Source organism: Apostichopus japonicus, chromosome 2 (assembly GCF_037975245.1).
Source record: "Apostichopus japonicus isolate 1M-3 chromosome 2, ASM3797524v1, whole genome shotgun sequence".
Taxonomy (NCBI): domain Eukaryota; kingdom Metazoa; phylum Echinodermata; class Holothuroidea; order Aspidochirotida; family Stichopodidae; genus Apostichopus; species Apostichopus japonicus.
In genome coordinates this window covers 9,775,335-9,792,514 of record NC_092562.1, presented here as the reverse complement: position 1 = coordinate 9,792,514, position 17,180 = coordinate 9,775,335, and the positions used below count along the sequence as shown (strand labels likewise).

The 17,180-nt window shown below is 39.8% G+C and overlaps 1 protein-coding gene across 3 annotated transcripts in view; it reads right to left on the bottom strand.

The window, feature by feature from the left end:
* Window positions 1-2,529: 2,529 nt before the first annotated feature.
* LOC139977170 (terminal uridylyltransferase 4-like) overlaps window positions 2,530-17,180 on the bottom strand; it is a 32,027-nt gene continuing 17,376 nt past the window's right edge. For all 3 annotated transcript variants that reach the window (XM_071986402.1, XM_071986392.1, XM_071986407.1), the window contains exons 10-20: window positions 16,970-17,066; window positions 16,290-16,480; window positions 15,635-15,886; window positions 14,810-14,923; window positions 13,677-13,754; window positions 12,555-12,786; window positions 10,366-10,454; window positions 9,070-9,220; window positions 7,892-8,313; window positions 5,030-5,860; window positions 2,530-4,028 (exon numbers count right to left, since the gene is read on the bottom strand). In XM_071986402.1, coding sequence (XP_071842503.1) covers window positions 3,918-4,028; window positions 5,030-5,860; window positions 7,892-8,313; window positions 9,070-9,220; window positions 10,366-10,454; window positions 12,555-12,786; window positions 13,677-13,754; window positions 14,810-14,923; window positions 15,635-15,886; window positions 16,290-16,480; window positions 16,970-17,066 — 2,568 coding nt within the window. In that variant the 3' untranslated portion in view covers window positions 2,530-3,917. The remainder of the gene's footprint in view (window positions 4,029-5,029; window positions 5,861-7,891; window positions 8,314-9,069; window positions 9,221-10,365; window positions 10,455-12,554; window positions 12,787-13,676; window positions 13,755-14,809; window positions 14,924-15,634; window positions 15,887-16,289; window positions 16,481-16,969; window positions 17,067-17,180) is intronic.

Sequence of the window (17,180 nt, the reverse complement as noted above, 5' to 3'; positions counted from 1 at the left end):
AGTATCACAAGTAAAGTGAAACTATTTAGTAAAACATTTTTGTTCATAATTATTTGAAGTTAAGTTTCTCATGTATAAGAATTAATTTAGGACTCTGAAAGATATTTAGTAGAGTGGGTCATTTATAGGACAGATGGATAGGTTGAACAGGGTTTAATTAATGCAGTGTCTCTCATAGGTCCTCAGTATTCCCCTAAGGTACTCTGGAAAAGAAGGCACCCAGACATTTTTCTGTTTTACATACTGTACCTACATTTTATGCTTCAAAGCACTTGTACTGACAGAATGGGCAGTATGAATGTTAGGAACTGCTCATACTGTCTATACTTCTGTATGCTGTGATATAAAAAGACAGTATAGAGTGGCATTAATATTAGAAAGTTGTCCCAACTGGCTGACAGAAAATTCACAAAGCTGACAGACTTGCGTGCTGCCACCGTATGAACACATTCGTTTTGTCACAGTTACTTGGAGAGCCTTCTCCATATCCGGGTATGAGCTTGTGTGTCACTTTTCTGAACTGTTCAATTAACAGTTTTTCACATGGTGAAACATTGGAGGCTGACCATGTGACACTGAAGCCAGAGTTTCTTTTGGTATTGTTGATTGGTTGGACATGTTACATTGTAGGAATTCTGACCATCGTTTTGTGCAGGCAAAGAGGAGGGCCAAACGAGAATAGTCATAATCTGTGATTTCCTTTCAATGAGCCAGTCTCTCACAAAGGGATACATCTCCTCTCCCTCCCCCACAATGTGCAGGATAGATCATGGGAAAGTGATTTTTGATATAAGGTGACGATATCTTTTCCAGGCAATGCAGGGACGTGATATTGATACTTTTATGTTGACATCAGGGAATATCTACTATCTATAATATACATTTTATGGGACAGGTGGGATTCTGAAGGCATTTCAATATTTTATGCTGTTTCAAGGTTGCTGGCCAACTATCCATTCTTCAATGATAAATCCTCCACAAACTGGCATTTATTGTACAAATTGGAATTACTCTGCACCTTCAAATAAACAAATTTGGGAAATTTTTGACTTGTAATGTTCCACGATGCATGACACATGAAATACGGGGAAAGTTCTAGGGGGTCTTATCAGGGGAGGGTACATGAAAAATCATCCGGAGACTGTCCCTGCAAAATGAGGATGTCTGGTCACCTTATTCAGAAGGCTATTTACAACATACTTTGTCCCTCTCTTTATGATGTTAATTACAAGTTATCATGGGCGCAGATAACTGTCTTGGATAATGGTGGGGATACTTGTCTGGTCTCTGCAGAGGTGCTAGTGTACAAGAAATTTTTGGCAAATATACCTTCCAAATCGCCAGAAATAACACTTCCCAGACCCAATGATGCTCCTAAACCTCCTTAAGTTTTAGATCTCATGGCTTAGAAATTTAGTTTGGGGAAATACATGGGTGTCTGCAGAAAAAAAATCAGGAGACAAATAATCCAAGTAGACTTTTGTATAAGATGGGTCTGGGGTCCTCTCCCAAAAAACAATTATAGTCTGCTGCAAATGCTTAAACAACTGTGGATAAATATAATCAAATGAGAACTGGTGATAATTAAGTTACATCGAGTTATATGAATGCTGCTCCTGCATATTCGTATATTCATCTTCGAAAGCTCATGTCTCACAGTACGATGAAAAGTGTACTATAGTGTAGCAGGTTGTAAGGCCCAGTTTATTCTTACTTCAGAGACATAATTAGAAGCATCCAAATACTTTCCTCCGTGTATTTGGCTTGTTGTGGATGAATTTCTCCGCGATAACGCGTGGTTCGATTCTGTCCAGAATCTCACTATGGACATCGCATAGCAGATGGTTAAGCCTTGATTGTTTCATGGTACTACGTAACCACGTCTTCAGTCTCCTCAAGGAACTGAATGATCTTTCAGCAGTGCAAGAACTTGCTGGATTTACGAGAATGAGTCACGCCCAAGTGTCAATAGTAATAATTCTCGTCTTTTATTGCATGTCATTTGCACAATGCTGGATCAAACTGCGCCAAAGTTCAATACAGGGGAATTTGAAATGCAGCCTTTGGTGGGGACACAGTATATCATGTCCCCACCACTGAAGTTGGTGGGGAAGCGTCCCGCTGTCCCCACCAGGATCTGCGCCCATGCATGTTATCACTGACAGATGGAGGGGGAGGAGGGGGTGAGGACACGGCCGGATTAACACAAGGCTCTGCGAGTAACATTTATTACTAGCTTTGCAGGTACAACCCAAAGATAGGAAATATTGACAAGATGTTATCACCATAGCCCCTTGACCAAGAGGATCCTTTGACTTTGGTGGGCCCTACGCAATAGCCTATTCTACCTATCTTGGCATGTCTCGCCTAGAAGTGTTCACAGAGGCCCCTTGACCTTGGTGGCCCCCTTGACCTTGGTGGTCCCAACCTAGGCAACTTGCCTCCTCTGCCTCTTGGATAACCCAGTAACTGGGCGTAGGAGCTGAACTATTAGAAAGTCAGAAACCACACAGGAAGCAACTACAAAAATAATATCTATTTCACTTTTATTAATTTTTTTTTCCAATTATTTTCAATCATTCAAAGAGTATGCTGATGAAAATTTTCATTATGGAGGATAAGATAATGTAAAAGTGTCCAGAAGTACTGTGAAATTAAATCTGAAATCTGAAATAATTTAAAAACCAAATGTTGATGTAACATTTTCAATATCGCTGATGTCACTATGAGACTTTCTATTTTTACAATATGCACACAAACCATCTAACAACCACCAAAGCGAATGTGACATGGCACCAGATTTTTTATTAGCTGATCTTCATTAATTAATGATGATAAAGACCATCAAAATTACTATTCTGTTTTCTATTTGAAATAAGCGAAAAGGAGGAAAATAAATGGCAAATTTCAGAGAAATTTGGCCAACTGGCTGATTATTTTCTTTGCATGACTAACGCTTACACAAAAGTGTCTGGACGAACAAATTCTGTAAAGTGGAAACTATTAACAAACTGTAAATTACCAATTAATAGGCAAATGTTTTAACGAACTCCCAATTTCTTTTGTTCTTTGTATCACAATAACATGATTCGTTTATTTCAGAAATTGGAAAAATTCAAACGATGAAGTCACCAAAACTGACATTTAATGAATTTTGTTTTTCATAATACTTTATTAACCATTTTTATTGGCATAGGAATATCCCCTCCCACCTAAGTAAATTAAATCAGCATGTCAATAAGAAGAATAGGCGAGTTCAAACACTAAAAACCAATGATGTAGAAATGGTTGGCAAAAAGTGGAAGATGTTGACAAGCAAAATTGAAAAACAAAACAATTAAAAGTTTTGAGAATGACCTCTGAACCATGGATACATACATTTGCCTTTATGAAGTCAGGATTAAAAATGTTAAAACACAAATCTGAGCACAGACCAAAACCATAAGATGATTATCCCACAATTCCAGATACACAAAATACCATCTTGAAATGGAAGTGCACCGACATTCTATGCATCAATTACTGACATTAAATGGAAAGGTCTTCTAGATATTCCATGAAAAATGTTTGCAGATGAAATCATCTCTGACAATTGAAGGGCATCAGTGCTGTGTGTTTCATGAATGAGAATAATGAATACAAAATAGCACAATCGGATTTCACTGTACTCTGAGCGCACGATATTGACTTGTGACTCAACAGGTCCAACAGTTACAACCGACCCCTCATCAGTTAGAAACACTTTCCATCTCCTCTTGATTTCACCCCCTTGGCAGGAAACAACTGTGCTCAATGCATGTGGAGCTGCTTCCAAGATCAGCAGATAAAATTATTCAGCACTGATTTGGTTTCTTCCTCGGAATCGATGCAGTTAAAATGTTGACATATCTAGGCTGAGCCACCTCGATGGGGATCATTCAGTGCCACTCGTTTGGTGCTTGTGGCTGGGAGTTCTGGCCTGGAGGGGTCATTCCCAACATCTGCTGCAGTTCTGCAGATGCTTGAGCAAATGGAAACGGATTGGACTTCTGATGGGTGAAAGAAGAGAAGACGAAACAATCAAACGGTGTTTTTAAAAAGTGAAAACAAATTAGAAGACGGCACAAATTAAAGGTGGAATAACCTAAACATAAAATAAAACTGTGATCTCTGATATTCAGTTGGGAGTAAAGAAATGCCTCAGTGAGTCACCACCTGGTTGGGCTACAAATCTGACATGGTGATCGTATAAACTGGGGAAGGGGAGTAGGAGTGGCTAAGCTCTCTGTCCGATTCACTTACATATCAGATTAATTGAGCATGCACCCTCACCGATACTCTCTATTTATAATGTATGAAAGCATCCCACATCATGTAGTGTATGCTAGAATTAGCTCTACAAAAGGTGGTGTGTTGGTGGGAATATGTCGGTGGGAACGTGGGGGTGGGAATGTGAGGGTGGGAGGAGACATTTGAACTTGTGTAGCATCTCAATCAGGGTGTGACCACTAAGGATAAGGACCCCCAAATTGAGAGGCACCACCCCCCCCTCCAGATATCTAGTCTAAATTGATGTCTTATAAAGATGGGCAAAGTGACACACCACACTATGACAGTGTTGTCGTGATGTCAATACCTGAGCGTGTTTACGTGATCTTCAATTAAACTGCAAAGCAATACCAAACACTGTCTCAATGGGGGTGTAACACAACAGTACTGTACTTCAGTTATACCTAGCAGCCTTATAGTGTGTAAGATGATTGTGAGGTAATCATGTTCATAATGAACTCTCTTACAGTTTTTGGTACATGTTAAGATAATTTTTTATTTGGCAGGGCTACGCCCAGCCCTGAATTTGTGGAAGGGGGAGGGGGGGGGGCGGAGGTAGGTGTAGATTTCAATTTTCTTAATATCAACACATTCAAACATCTATTCCTGCCTTCATCTTCTTTCTCGGCAGTAAGGATGCATCTAGTTTATCTCTTTTACATCCCAAAAGAGACCGTTATCAATGATATCAGTCACGACTGAAAGCTTCAAACATTCTCACCATGTCATTGGGAGCGGTCTGCGGCATGGTAGGTACTGCTCCTTGATACATTGGGTTCGGCATCATGACCAGAGGCACCGGCTGCCTCACTGGATTAACTCCAGGGTGGCTTGGAAACAATGCGTTCCCTGGGTACTGGAATTGTAGGGACATAAGCGGTTGGGGAACATGCCCTGGGGACAAGGTCAAGCCTGGTGGTGAACCCATACGATATGGAAGAGGATGCATCTGCTGAGGAGATGAACTGTAATTCCCAGGTGACCCGTAAATACCCGACAGATGTGCTAGCAAAGCAGGACTTGGTGGAGTCATAGGTGGCCTAGGAGGGGTGCCAGCCTGTAAGGGTGGGGTACTCATTTGTCTGGTTGGGGTGCCAGCCTGTAAGGGTGGGGTACTCATTTGTCTGGTTGGGGTGCCAGCCTGTAAGGGTGGGGTACCCACTTGTCTGGTTGGGGTTCCAACCTGTATGGGCGGGCTCCTGACCTGCATCGGTGGGGTTGCCGCTTTAACTGGTGATCCCATGGCATGGCCCGTGGATATCATATCCTGCAGAGAAGAATTTCCAACTTGTCTGGGAGGGGTCGAAAATTGTCTCGGGGGGTTGAAAACTTGCGACGGCGGAATCATGGCTTGCGACACTGGAGGCACCATGACCTGCACTGGTGAGGTTAAGAGTGGTGCCATTGATTGACTCATCTGCACACCCGGAGATCCGACCGGTCTCGGCAGGGTCGGAACCTGCAATGGTGGTGTCTGGGCCAGCATTTGTTGTGGGATATTTTGTCTGGTTGGTATCGGTAGGGGTTCAGCTGCTCTGACCAGGTGAGGAGTCTACAATGCAGAATAAGATGGACAGTCAGTCAATCCAATCAATCAGACAAAAATAGTTGACAAATTTGTTGAATTATTTTCACATCATTTGATGAATACCTCAAGGCAACTTTTATGTTTTATTATTATTATTAATATTTAATAATTCATAATCTTTAATAATCTTAATGACATTCAATAATCTTAATAATATTTAATAATCTTAATAATATTTAATAATATTTAATAATCTCTATTATGTAATAATTAAAAAGCTATGAGGCAATGTGAATCCTTGCCTTAAAACTCAGTAACCTTATTGAAGACACAACTGAGTTACCTTAGTCTTAAGAGGTCATGTTAACATCAAAGTTTAACACCAAGGATAACAACTACATACATGTATATCTGTAAAAACTCTCTTATGTCCAAGAATCACATCACCGATCAGTTTTAATAGATAGCACCAATGTTTTGCCAATACTGTATAACATTCAATGAGAGAACCCTCTACAAGCACACGCTATCCTGATCTCATAGACTCATTTTGCATTCAGTGACAAAACTTAAAATAACAACTTCATCTCTTCGATTGAGATGTATGTTAGTCCAGTCTATTGCAAATCATCAGAATCATAGGAGTTTGAGGCAGGGAAAGGGGTGTGATAGTTCACTAACTAGACTTGGACTCAGGACTGGAATCGGGACGATTTGGACTAGCACTCGTCTCATACTAGCTTGAAACAAACTCAGCAATCGGATCTACTGGAATCAACTACGGGCACTGCATGTAGATACTCATATATGACGTATAATAGGCTCGAATTCCAAAACAGTAGAGGCAATATTTGGGGAAAGACTAATGGTCACAGACGTGAGGTTACCACTCACAGATGTGAAAAAAACATAATGTGATTATATACCACTAACATTACCTACTAGAAATATATTTGACTAATGAAGGTAAATCAAAAAAAATGCAGACTTAATCCATGCGTGACCTTGTGAATGAGAATGCTCATAAAATCAATAGATAAGATGACAGAATTAATAATTTTGTTTATAGCATATACGTCAGCAGGACAGAGGCTTCTCACCAGTTGGGTACAATTTAACTTAGCCAGACAAAAGTTAATGGTGCAACTAGGAAAAGCACAGAAAAATGTGACATTTCAAAATTGACATTTCAAAATTGATACATATCAAAACTGATGCAACAGGGAGACTACTAACCTGGCTGGTTCTGACAAACCAACTGATACATTTCAAAACTAATGCAACAGGGAAACTACTAAAATGACTGGTTGTGACAAACCAACTGATACATTTCAAAACTAATGCAACAGGGAAACTACTAAAATGACTGGTTGTGACAAACCAACTGATACATTTCAAAACTGATGCAACAGGGAGACTACTAACCTGACTGGTTGTGACAAACCAACTGATACATTTCAAAACTGATGCAACAGGGAGACTACTAACCTGGCTGGTTCTGACAAACCAACTGATACATTTCAAAACTGATGCAACAGGGAAACTACTAAAGTGACTGGTTGTGACAAACCAACTGATACATTTCAAAACTGATGCAACAGGGAGACTACTAACCTGACTGGTTGTGACAAACCAACTGATACATTTCAAAACTGATGCAACAGGGAGACTACTAACCTGACTGGTTGTGACAAACCAACTGATACATTTCAAAACTGATGCAACAGGGAGACTACTAACCTGACTGGTTGTGACAAACCAACTGATACATTTCAAAACTGATGCAACAGGGAGACTACTAACCTGACTGGTTGTGACAAACCAACTGATACATTTCAAAACTGATGCAACAGGGAGACTACTAACCTGACTGGTTCTGACAAACCAACTGATACATTTCAAAACTGATGCAACAGGGAGACTACTAACCTGACTGGTTGTGACAAACCAACTGATACATTTCAAAACTGATGCAACAGGGAGACTACTAACCTGACTGGTTGTGACAAACCAACTGATACATTTCAAAACTGATGCAACAGGGAGACTACTAACCTGACTGGTTGTGATAATGCTCCTCCCACCAGTATTCATCCCACTTGGCTGTAAATTCTCCTCTGGACAATTCCTCCTGTTATTAATGGTATTTTCACTTGCAACTTTCTCAGACTTGGAGGGATTCTGGGTGGCTGCGTTAGGGCCATTGTTGACCTCTTTCTTCTGCTGGTGGTCAATTTTCCTTTCTGGCTTGACCACACTTTCATCAATTTCCATAGCAACCTCAACAGGTCTCTCTTTGGATGGTTTCTCTGTGGTCGGTTTCTCTGTGGTCGGTTTCTCTGGTTTTTGCTGCTCAGATGTTGGTTTCTCTGTTTGCATTTTCTCTCTTGCTGGTTCTTTCTTAGAAGTGGTTGACTTGGACTCAAGTGGCTTTGTAGTAATCTCTGCAGGGTTCTCCTTTGGCGTCTTTTGAGGTGCTAATGGGAGGAATAATCAGATATGATTAGACAACATTCTATTTTACAAAGAACAACTAAATATTAAACCACCTACCCTTCCCTGCTTTAAGAAGGGTATGCAAGGTATTTGTGATATCTGACAAGCATCAGTCAGCTAGAAAAAGGCTATAGAGAGATTGTCACCAACTAAGGGCTGGATAGGTCAGTTAGTTGAGCACAGGTCTTGTACCTCCTGAGGTCACTGGAACTTCAAACCCCATTCTAGTCGTACATTTCTCCTTTCCAATGACTTTTTTTCGCAGTTTATTAAACAAACTGCGAACTGTGGGGCACAACGAAGGATCTTGATCGCAAAATTGACACTTCTCAAAGGAGACTACTTCGTAATATTCTCAAGATTAGATGGACCAATAACAATTGGTTATCAAACGATGAGCTCTACAATGAAACCAACCAAACACCTTGGCCATCCATAGTCGCAAATAGAAGATTGAGATTTTTCAGTCATGTAGCAAAACTCCAGGAGGACGATCCAGCAAAGGTTGCTTTAAGAGAAGCATTGAGACATACTGCTAAACCAGTAGGAAGGCCCGTGACTACCTTGCTTGGAAAAATAAAGTCGCAATTTAAGGACGTTAAGCAATAAATCTTGCGCAAGACCGTGATACGTGGCGGAGGTTAATCACTGAGCATGTCGGATAGACGAGACTCAACTTACTACTACTATTAAGCAAAGACATAAGAGTACTGACAGTTGGCCAGAATATTACTCACTGGATGCCTTGGCTTGCTGCTTCCTGTCTTTACCTCTGAGTTTGATGGGGCAATCCTTCACGTAATGTCCGATCTTGCCACAGATACGGCAGCCTCTATCATTGGGTGGTTGCTGCCCGTCTGTTAAATATTGATAGTCTAGGAAAAACCGCTGTGGATATAGGAAGCCAACGACATAAGCATACATTTTTTTTCAGTTTGACATTGGGCCATTGCTACCCATCTGTTAACCTGTCATATACAAAAAGCCAAAAGTAAAACCCCGCTGTACCAAAGACAGCAAAAAACATACACAGAAATGGTTTAGATTTCATTGGGTGGCTGCAATCCAACCTGCTGAATATTCATAACCCAGCAACAGATAGTAAAACGGTCTCCATAGTGTATTTTTTTCTATATGGGTACCGAAGATTCAGTAATGTTTACAATTTTTTGCGAGCTATCTCCAAAATATTATCTGCCTACCAAAATCTCCACCCACTGTGTAGTTCTGTTATGTAAAGTACTAAGAGTTTTGTTGTATATACAGTGTTGTATATGTACTGTGTAAGCATTTCGTGCCTCAGCTGGTGCACAGCTCCATGAATGTATTTATATTGCAATATATATGAGCATTAAAATAGTTACCTGTTGCAAGTGTGAATATAGTAAAAAAAAAACAAGAAAAAATGCAAAAATTTTGTTTTTATTTCCTTACTGTTACATTTAATGTTGGCAAATGAACCAAAAGCATAAAAGAAAAGTATTACAAGCAATTGGGACTGAATACTCTGTTAACATGTGGATTGATAATACATTTTTGTGATCAATCTCCACTTCGTGCTTGCTTGCTAAAAATAGCATGGTGTTATGTAACAGGATCGTTGCAGCATTAGTCTGCTGCTAAATCCAGCAATGAACCATTGGGGCGGGTACTTTGATTGGGAACCGCAGTTTTCAGGGGAAGATTGCCGTAGCTAGGACTGATTATGCGTAATGTAACGAGTTGTAATATTTTTGTACCACCACCACAAACATGCTGACTTTTTATAATTATACAATTAAAACAGAATTAAAAAATTTAGAGTTTGCGGCACTTATCGATATACAACATATTATATACATAAGTGATCTTAATCTCTACATTTGTTCTTAGGACCCCCCTTACCTCCCCCGCACATTTTTATTTGCTGGATACTCAGCTGGTGAAGTGGGACATCATGATCGTTCTTGTCCAGACATCGGTCTGCCCCATCAATAGGCTGATTAGTGAAAGCGGCTGGGGAACAAGGTTAGCGCCACATATATGATACTTACATACAAGTGTGAAATTTGCTTTGGTGTATTCTGAGGGGTTCCGAACCTCTCTCTGCCTTTCCTGAAGATGAGCATGATGTAGTTTGCCACTGCAAAGAGAATATAGGAGGAGAGATGCCAATATAGAAGTCTGTGACAATGAATCATACATTTTATGGAATGTCAACAGACTAACTATATATCAAAAATAATGTTCCAAAAAGAGATGTCCATAATGATATGTATACCATATTATAACAGACATAATATATATAAGTTGCCACAGCACAGTTACAAACTTGATAACCATGATAAACTGATAACTTTACTAATCATAGCGTATGACTGCAGCAACATATGCGTTGAAACGAAAGCCAAAAATGCCTTAAAGCAGCATTTTGCGTTTGGTCGCCGTTTTCTACTTTTTTGACATGTCCATCGAGTTTTTTACATATATCAATCACAAAACAGCAAACTAAGATATCATCCAAGTTTTTCCCTGCCAACATCGTTAATTGGCGAGTAATTTAGGATAATTGCAGAGAATGAGAAAAGTATCCACGACAAAATTCCACATTTAAAATTAATCGCATACAGTACCCCAAACCCACTAGTTTGAATTCAACCAATCAGAGATGCAGGTTTAGTTATGAGCCGTTGCTAAAAATAGATTCAAGACTTTGCGTTGGTACAACCAGGGAGTTGTTATGGAACTCCCTGGTACAACTGCCATATAGACTGTACACAAATCAAGCTTGGTGTTGTATTACGTACGGTATTGGTCAATGAAGTTCGTAGTGTTTAAATATTCATATTATGGGCGAGGTTAATTGGGATCCCAACGGAAAATATCTTGGAGAAAAACAAAGTTGAAAGTTGCACATTTTTCGACTTTTATGCCACCATTTGAAGTAAGATTTAAATAGATAAGCTAGTTATGTATGTCGTTATGGCATAGTGGAGTCAGTGAGGTTGAGAGATATCACAGAAAAGGATGCAAAATGCTGCTTTAAATGTTACAGTAAAACGTCAGGCCCTCTCAGTTATACAGAAAAAAAGAGGTTCCGAGTTTGAAAAATAGACAAGCATCATTTTTGTATCGATTATCTCTCAAATAAACTTATAATGTCTGGTACTGATCTGACGAAACTCTGTAAAACTAAATACAATTTGGACAAATCAGTATTTTTGTAAGTTCAAAGCTTCCTCTAGCTGTTACGGTCATCAAACTTAATATGATCTGGAACTATCACTCCACAGTAGGAAAACGTACCAACCATGGAGGGTCATGTGATATGCTGCCAGGTGCAGCTAACATATTATTTAAACCTTTGTCAGTTTGAAGAGATAAGCATTCCGTAGATAACAGATTGCCACTACAACGGGCATGGTAAATTTGAAAATAATTGCCAGGTTTGGATGATCAAGTTGTTGATATTTACTTTCTGGCTCTTAACAATGTTAATTCTGCACGGACCCTTGGCTACTATTCGAACATCTACTATCAGAGTCTTATAGATTGCTTACGGTGGTCACTCCTATCATATCGTACGTGCTTGTTTACGTGCCAAAACGGCAAGGAGACTTGTGTTGCTAAGGAACAATCAATCCTGTCATCTGCTTCTCGTGTCTATGCACATTTGTGTGCAGTCCTGATAAACTGCATATTCAAGGGAAAGAAAGTTTCACACTATGTTTAAAAGTTTGCTACGATTCACGTTCTGGTTTTACCGGCTACCCTTGAGTGTAGTTTATGACATTGGAGTGATTCTCTGCCATGAAGAGGAAATAAGGAACACTGATAAAAAGTTCAAAGTTTGAAAGGTAAACACAGTTGTATCTATAAATTGATGAATATATGAGTCACTTTTCAAGAGAGTGACACCATCAGCCCAGACTTTGCAATTTGTCTAGAAAGTAACTTTTCACTCCTAATTGGCCGAGAAGGCAGTTATTCTATGGTATTAAAGCACTGAGTTTACACCTCACATCTGATTAACAGTGTTGGATTTCTTTTTTCACCCAGTGGGAGACGTTTTCCACCGGGGACAAACAAGAAACGCTCTTGGGAAATATCCAACTCACTCAAACCCACAAGACTGCAGACACCAAGTTTCATAGCTTTCAAAAGCTAACACATTTTTCCCCTTCCCACCCGCCCCTCCCCTCCCTATAGCATTGGTCTTACATCTGCTAACACATCTACTTACTCTTTCTGGACAGAGCTCCTCCTAGGTTGTGGTCAAGGTCAAACGGATCCTCAATGGCAAATCTTCTGCTGTTTCCCATCCACATCTTCTCAAACCGGGTCAGAGGTTTACTGTGACGGGTACAGACCACGTATTTACCCCAGTCAAACTGCTCGGTGTAGAAGCGTAGGAAACTCAGCCAAAGTTCTTCTTCGGAGAGTTTATTCTTACCGTATCCCTTCCAAACATTTTTCTAAATATGCAGAGAAAATAGAAAAGAGTCTATACAAAACTGACTGAAGTTTGCCAAATTTAGCCCGTGACTAAATTGACTTACTCCACGAGGGGGCCCAAAAGTGTACAAGCCTCATTAAATGTTTACATTCTTCAATACCCCCCCAATCTTCCCCATACCCCATCTCTGTCTTCAACTTTGCAAACTTTTCATTTGCAAAGTAAGTTCATAATTCAAAACAGCTCAGTCACATAATGCTTACTAAAATTAATATTTATTTTTTTTGAATTACATTATGATTTCACTTTTCTTACATTTTCAGAACTTGTAAAACTTCTCATTGCTAAAAGATGGATAAGTCTTCCAAACTGGCTTTAGATCATCACATTAAAGGGTGTGAAGACTCGCGCACAAAGAAACTTCTCATGCCGGTAAATCTGACCTAGTTTCGTATGAGGTGTAACAGAAGTGTTAGTCACCACCATCGATCCCAGAAAATACACACACAGCTTGCTACCGTCGGTAATTAGACACTAGTGTACAGTCAATACACACAGCTACGGTCAATCCCCACAAAACAGTGTACATAGCAGCATGGACATCTCAGGTCTAGATAAAAGATAACAAGGTATCACGTTTTATTACTGTCTGCATTTTGTAGCAACAAGCAACATAAAGTTAACTTTTTCAGAGTGCAGCACGCGGTTTGGGGCGAGTCTTCAATGCCTTTAAGCACAGACTTCTGTCATGCTAACACTATTGAGTCATATCTTGAAGCAAGATCTATTCACCTCACCCGTTCCGTATGATTTACTCCTTCCCCTCATAACCGTCTTGTCTATTACATTGTATCCAATCTAGGTCAAGAGGTGTCAAACACCGAGGATGAAGTCGACTGCACAACTTACCAGACGCCGAATATCGCTGAAGAACCAGGTATTCCTGCCCTCGACTATCCTCTCTGGCTTTTGGTCACCCTCGTATAGCTACGTCGAAGAAAGAGAAAGACCGATGTCATAAATCAGTGGCTAATTTTAACATTTAGAGCAAATTCTTTTGCTTGAGGACAGACTACACTCTAACAATCTTGTACTAAAGTGTCAGTGCTCAGTCCTCAAGAGTACTTTTTTTCCATCCAAGGAAGTCTAGGGACAATGAAACAAATGTTCACAAATCCCTGGACAGAGGGAACATCACCGATGAACTCAGACACTAACCATGTCGGTGTTTGCCCGAGATGACAATTTCAGATGAGTTCTGTTCTCACAGCCTATATAACATCAGCAAAATGTTAATAGGCCCCTTTCACTTTAGTAGACCCTATTTTATTCAGACCAATTTGCCATCAGTGACCCCCTACAAGTTCCTCAAACCCCCTTAGAGGGTCCACAGATCCCAGGTTGAAATTAAAAGCACAGAATGAATTTTGATACCACCTTTACTTTTTGAGATGTATTCATTAAAACATAAGAGGGTCGTCAATGAAGGTCGATGAATTACCTAGTGTAGCACATAGACCGTCAGGTCAGCTCAATAAGAGAAATTGTTTTGGCTTAAAAGATCATGTTGGTAAGGCATTTCTAATTTGTCAAGGGAAAATGTTGTCCGATACAATCCATGACTGCTCACTAAATCAAATCACAAATCATTGATTAACTTTAAGCAACAAGGTCTGGACCGGTGGAGTTGCCTTCATCAGTCACTAATCCTTAAAGGAGCATTTCAGAAATTCAGCAGTTTTTCTTTGTAAAGGTGTACAAAGGCTTACCCTGCACTCAGCTGTTGCTTATTTGTTTGGGCTTGTGTTATATCAAAGCTGAAATTCTGGTTAAATTGCAAAATGGATACTTCAAAGAAATCTGTTTATATTTTAAATCAAAGGTAGTAGTAAATGAACCTAGGAATAGCTTGCTAAGCATATACAGATAGATCATGTATATTTCTGTTGAACTACGGAACGACACACTATGAGAAAGAAGAGGTTAACTTGAACAGAGGAGGCAAATGTAAGCAGATATAAGCTGGGGGGGGGGGGCGGTACCTCTTGTAACACTGGTATGACCGGAGGCGAGGTCTGCTGGAGGAAGTACAGGGTCATCAGGATGTAAGCATAGGATGACAGGCTACCCCGAGATGCATCTGCTATGCCACATTCCTGGAAGTGAAGACAGAAATAACGAAAAGAAAAAAAGAGAACCAAAAATTATAACATTTTAAAATTGACCTAAAGTTTCTTTATCCACTTGGAGATTGTATCTAGCCACATGTGTTCATTGACAACATGTTGCATGCAACCATTTTGAGCTAGCCTCCACTGGAAACCATTTACAGATTGTTTGACAACTAGAGGGCTTGATTTATCAAAGTCATAAGTAAAGAGTGCCAGGTCTCATTGTCTTGCTTCTTCCATCTCCTAACTCCAGCCTCTGCCCCTCCCTCACCCCCCTCCCCATGACAATCTTCACCTTTCTAGTTTTTTCTACTCACCTTTCATTCTAACCATGCACTCCTCATGTAATCTTTGCTAACTGTCTTTTCTCAGTCTCCACAGATAGTTAGTTTATTAATTAATTCACCATGTGGTTGTTGATTCATCTTGACATCATCAGTTCATACAAGACTGCTAGGTGCTAACCATATCCTAATTAAACCAAGCTGTCCATCTGTTTACAGAACTTGCTTCTCTTTTTGTGTGTGTCTGTGTGTAATTTTGTCAATTTGGCTCTGAAGATCCCAATCATCAAACTACCAGGCACTCTTAACTTTTAAACTGTAACATTGAACAAAAAGCAAAACACTTTCTATAGAGTAAAACAAATATAACAGCAAAGATTGTAAGGCAAGTAAACAATTTTTGGAAGCTTACTTTTGCAAACGCCTTCACCATGTGACCTAAACGGCAGACCCTCTTGTCAATTTCTGAATAAGTCCTTAACAGCTGGGTGTTATGCTGAGCCAAGGTATTGTACAAGCTTATGTCGCCCTCGAGTTGAGTCGGCCTGTGCACGAACTTGACGATTGGCACCTTGGCAGTTGTGATCGGAATGACAGAGAAGAGTGAGTGGTGCTTCCTCAGGATCCCAGCCAAGGATTGGATGACTTCTGGCACATTTATCCCCTTACAGAGAAGGAAAGACAAAATATTCCATCTCTACTTGTTGCACTCCATGAAGACAAAAAATATGAATTCCCTGCTGTTACCAGAGTGTCAACTATTTTCATGACACACTGTTTCTCTCGGAATGCAACATTTAACATCTGAAAATTCCATAATTGTTTCCAATAAATCTTCGAACTTTTCTCTTTTTTTAACTTCAAAAAAAAAAAATTATTGATGATGCTTTGCTACAAAACTACCATCTGCAAGGAACTTCATACATTAGCATTAATGAATCTAGCAAAACAAGTTTAACCAGCCGACTTTACATGGAAGAAGCAAAAAGAGTAAAAAAAAAAAACTGTTTCCAAACTGTTAGAACCCAAACTTGAGACATCTTATTTAAAAGCTAGTTGGCTCTCACCTCTCCTGTGGCATTGTCCTTGAAGGTCATGCAAATATCAAGGTCACTATTCTGAAAGCCAAAGCCATTGACTGATGAGCCAAAGAGACTCAGCTTGATGCTGGTGCTGGAATAGTACTGGATGTATTTCTCTAATTCAACAATGATGCGGTTCCTCTCTTCAATTTCCCATCTCTTGGATGAGAATTGATCTGTAATCGAGCAATAAACGGACAACGGTCACTTTGTAAACTTTGAAGTTGCGGTCGATTCAGATATTAAAGGTGAGGTGAATTGAACAAAATTTACAACCCCAGGATTATCTTTGATGGATGATTTGTTGGGCACAAAATTAATGTTGATATGTTGTAGATGGTCAAGTCAGGGATTGTATTCTATGACACTTATGTTGTCTGAGAAACGAACCTTTGACCGTTGACCTCACCTCAATTTAAAGCCCCATTTGTGCATTCCATGACAAAACATGAAATAACCGATCCCTAATGCCACACACGTTTTTTTTTTTGTGGTCATCCTTTGAACATCTTCAGTATTCAATAATGGCTGGAAAGTTTTGAATTGCAACTTTCCATAACATCAGCTACTGTATGTGTATAGCTAAAGTGATGCACGGGGGGGGGGGGGGGGAGGGGTGTACCAAACAATCCTGGCTCTGTCATCAACATGGTAATGATACTTACCACAAACTACATTGCACAGATGATGAATTGCATTCAGATACCACTTCTCCATCTTTGGGAGAGGAACAAGATCCGGAAGTTTGTCGTCGTCACAGTCCTGGGAAATGAAAAAAAAAACAAAATGAGCAAAATGGCAGGCTTCCTAACCCTTGGGAATTATTAAGCTACACTAATAATAATACTCATAATAATCAGCAGTCATTTTTATGAC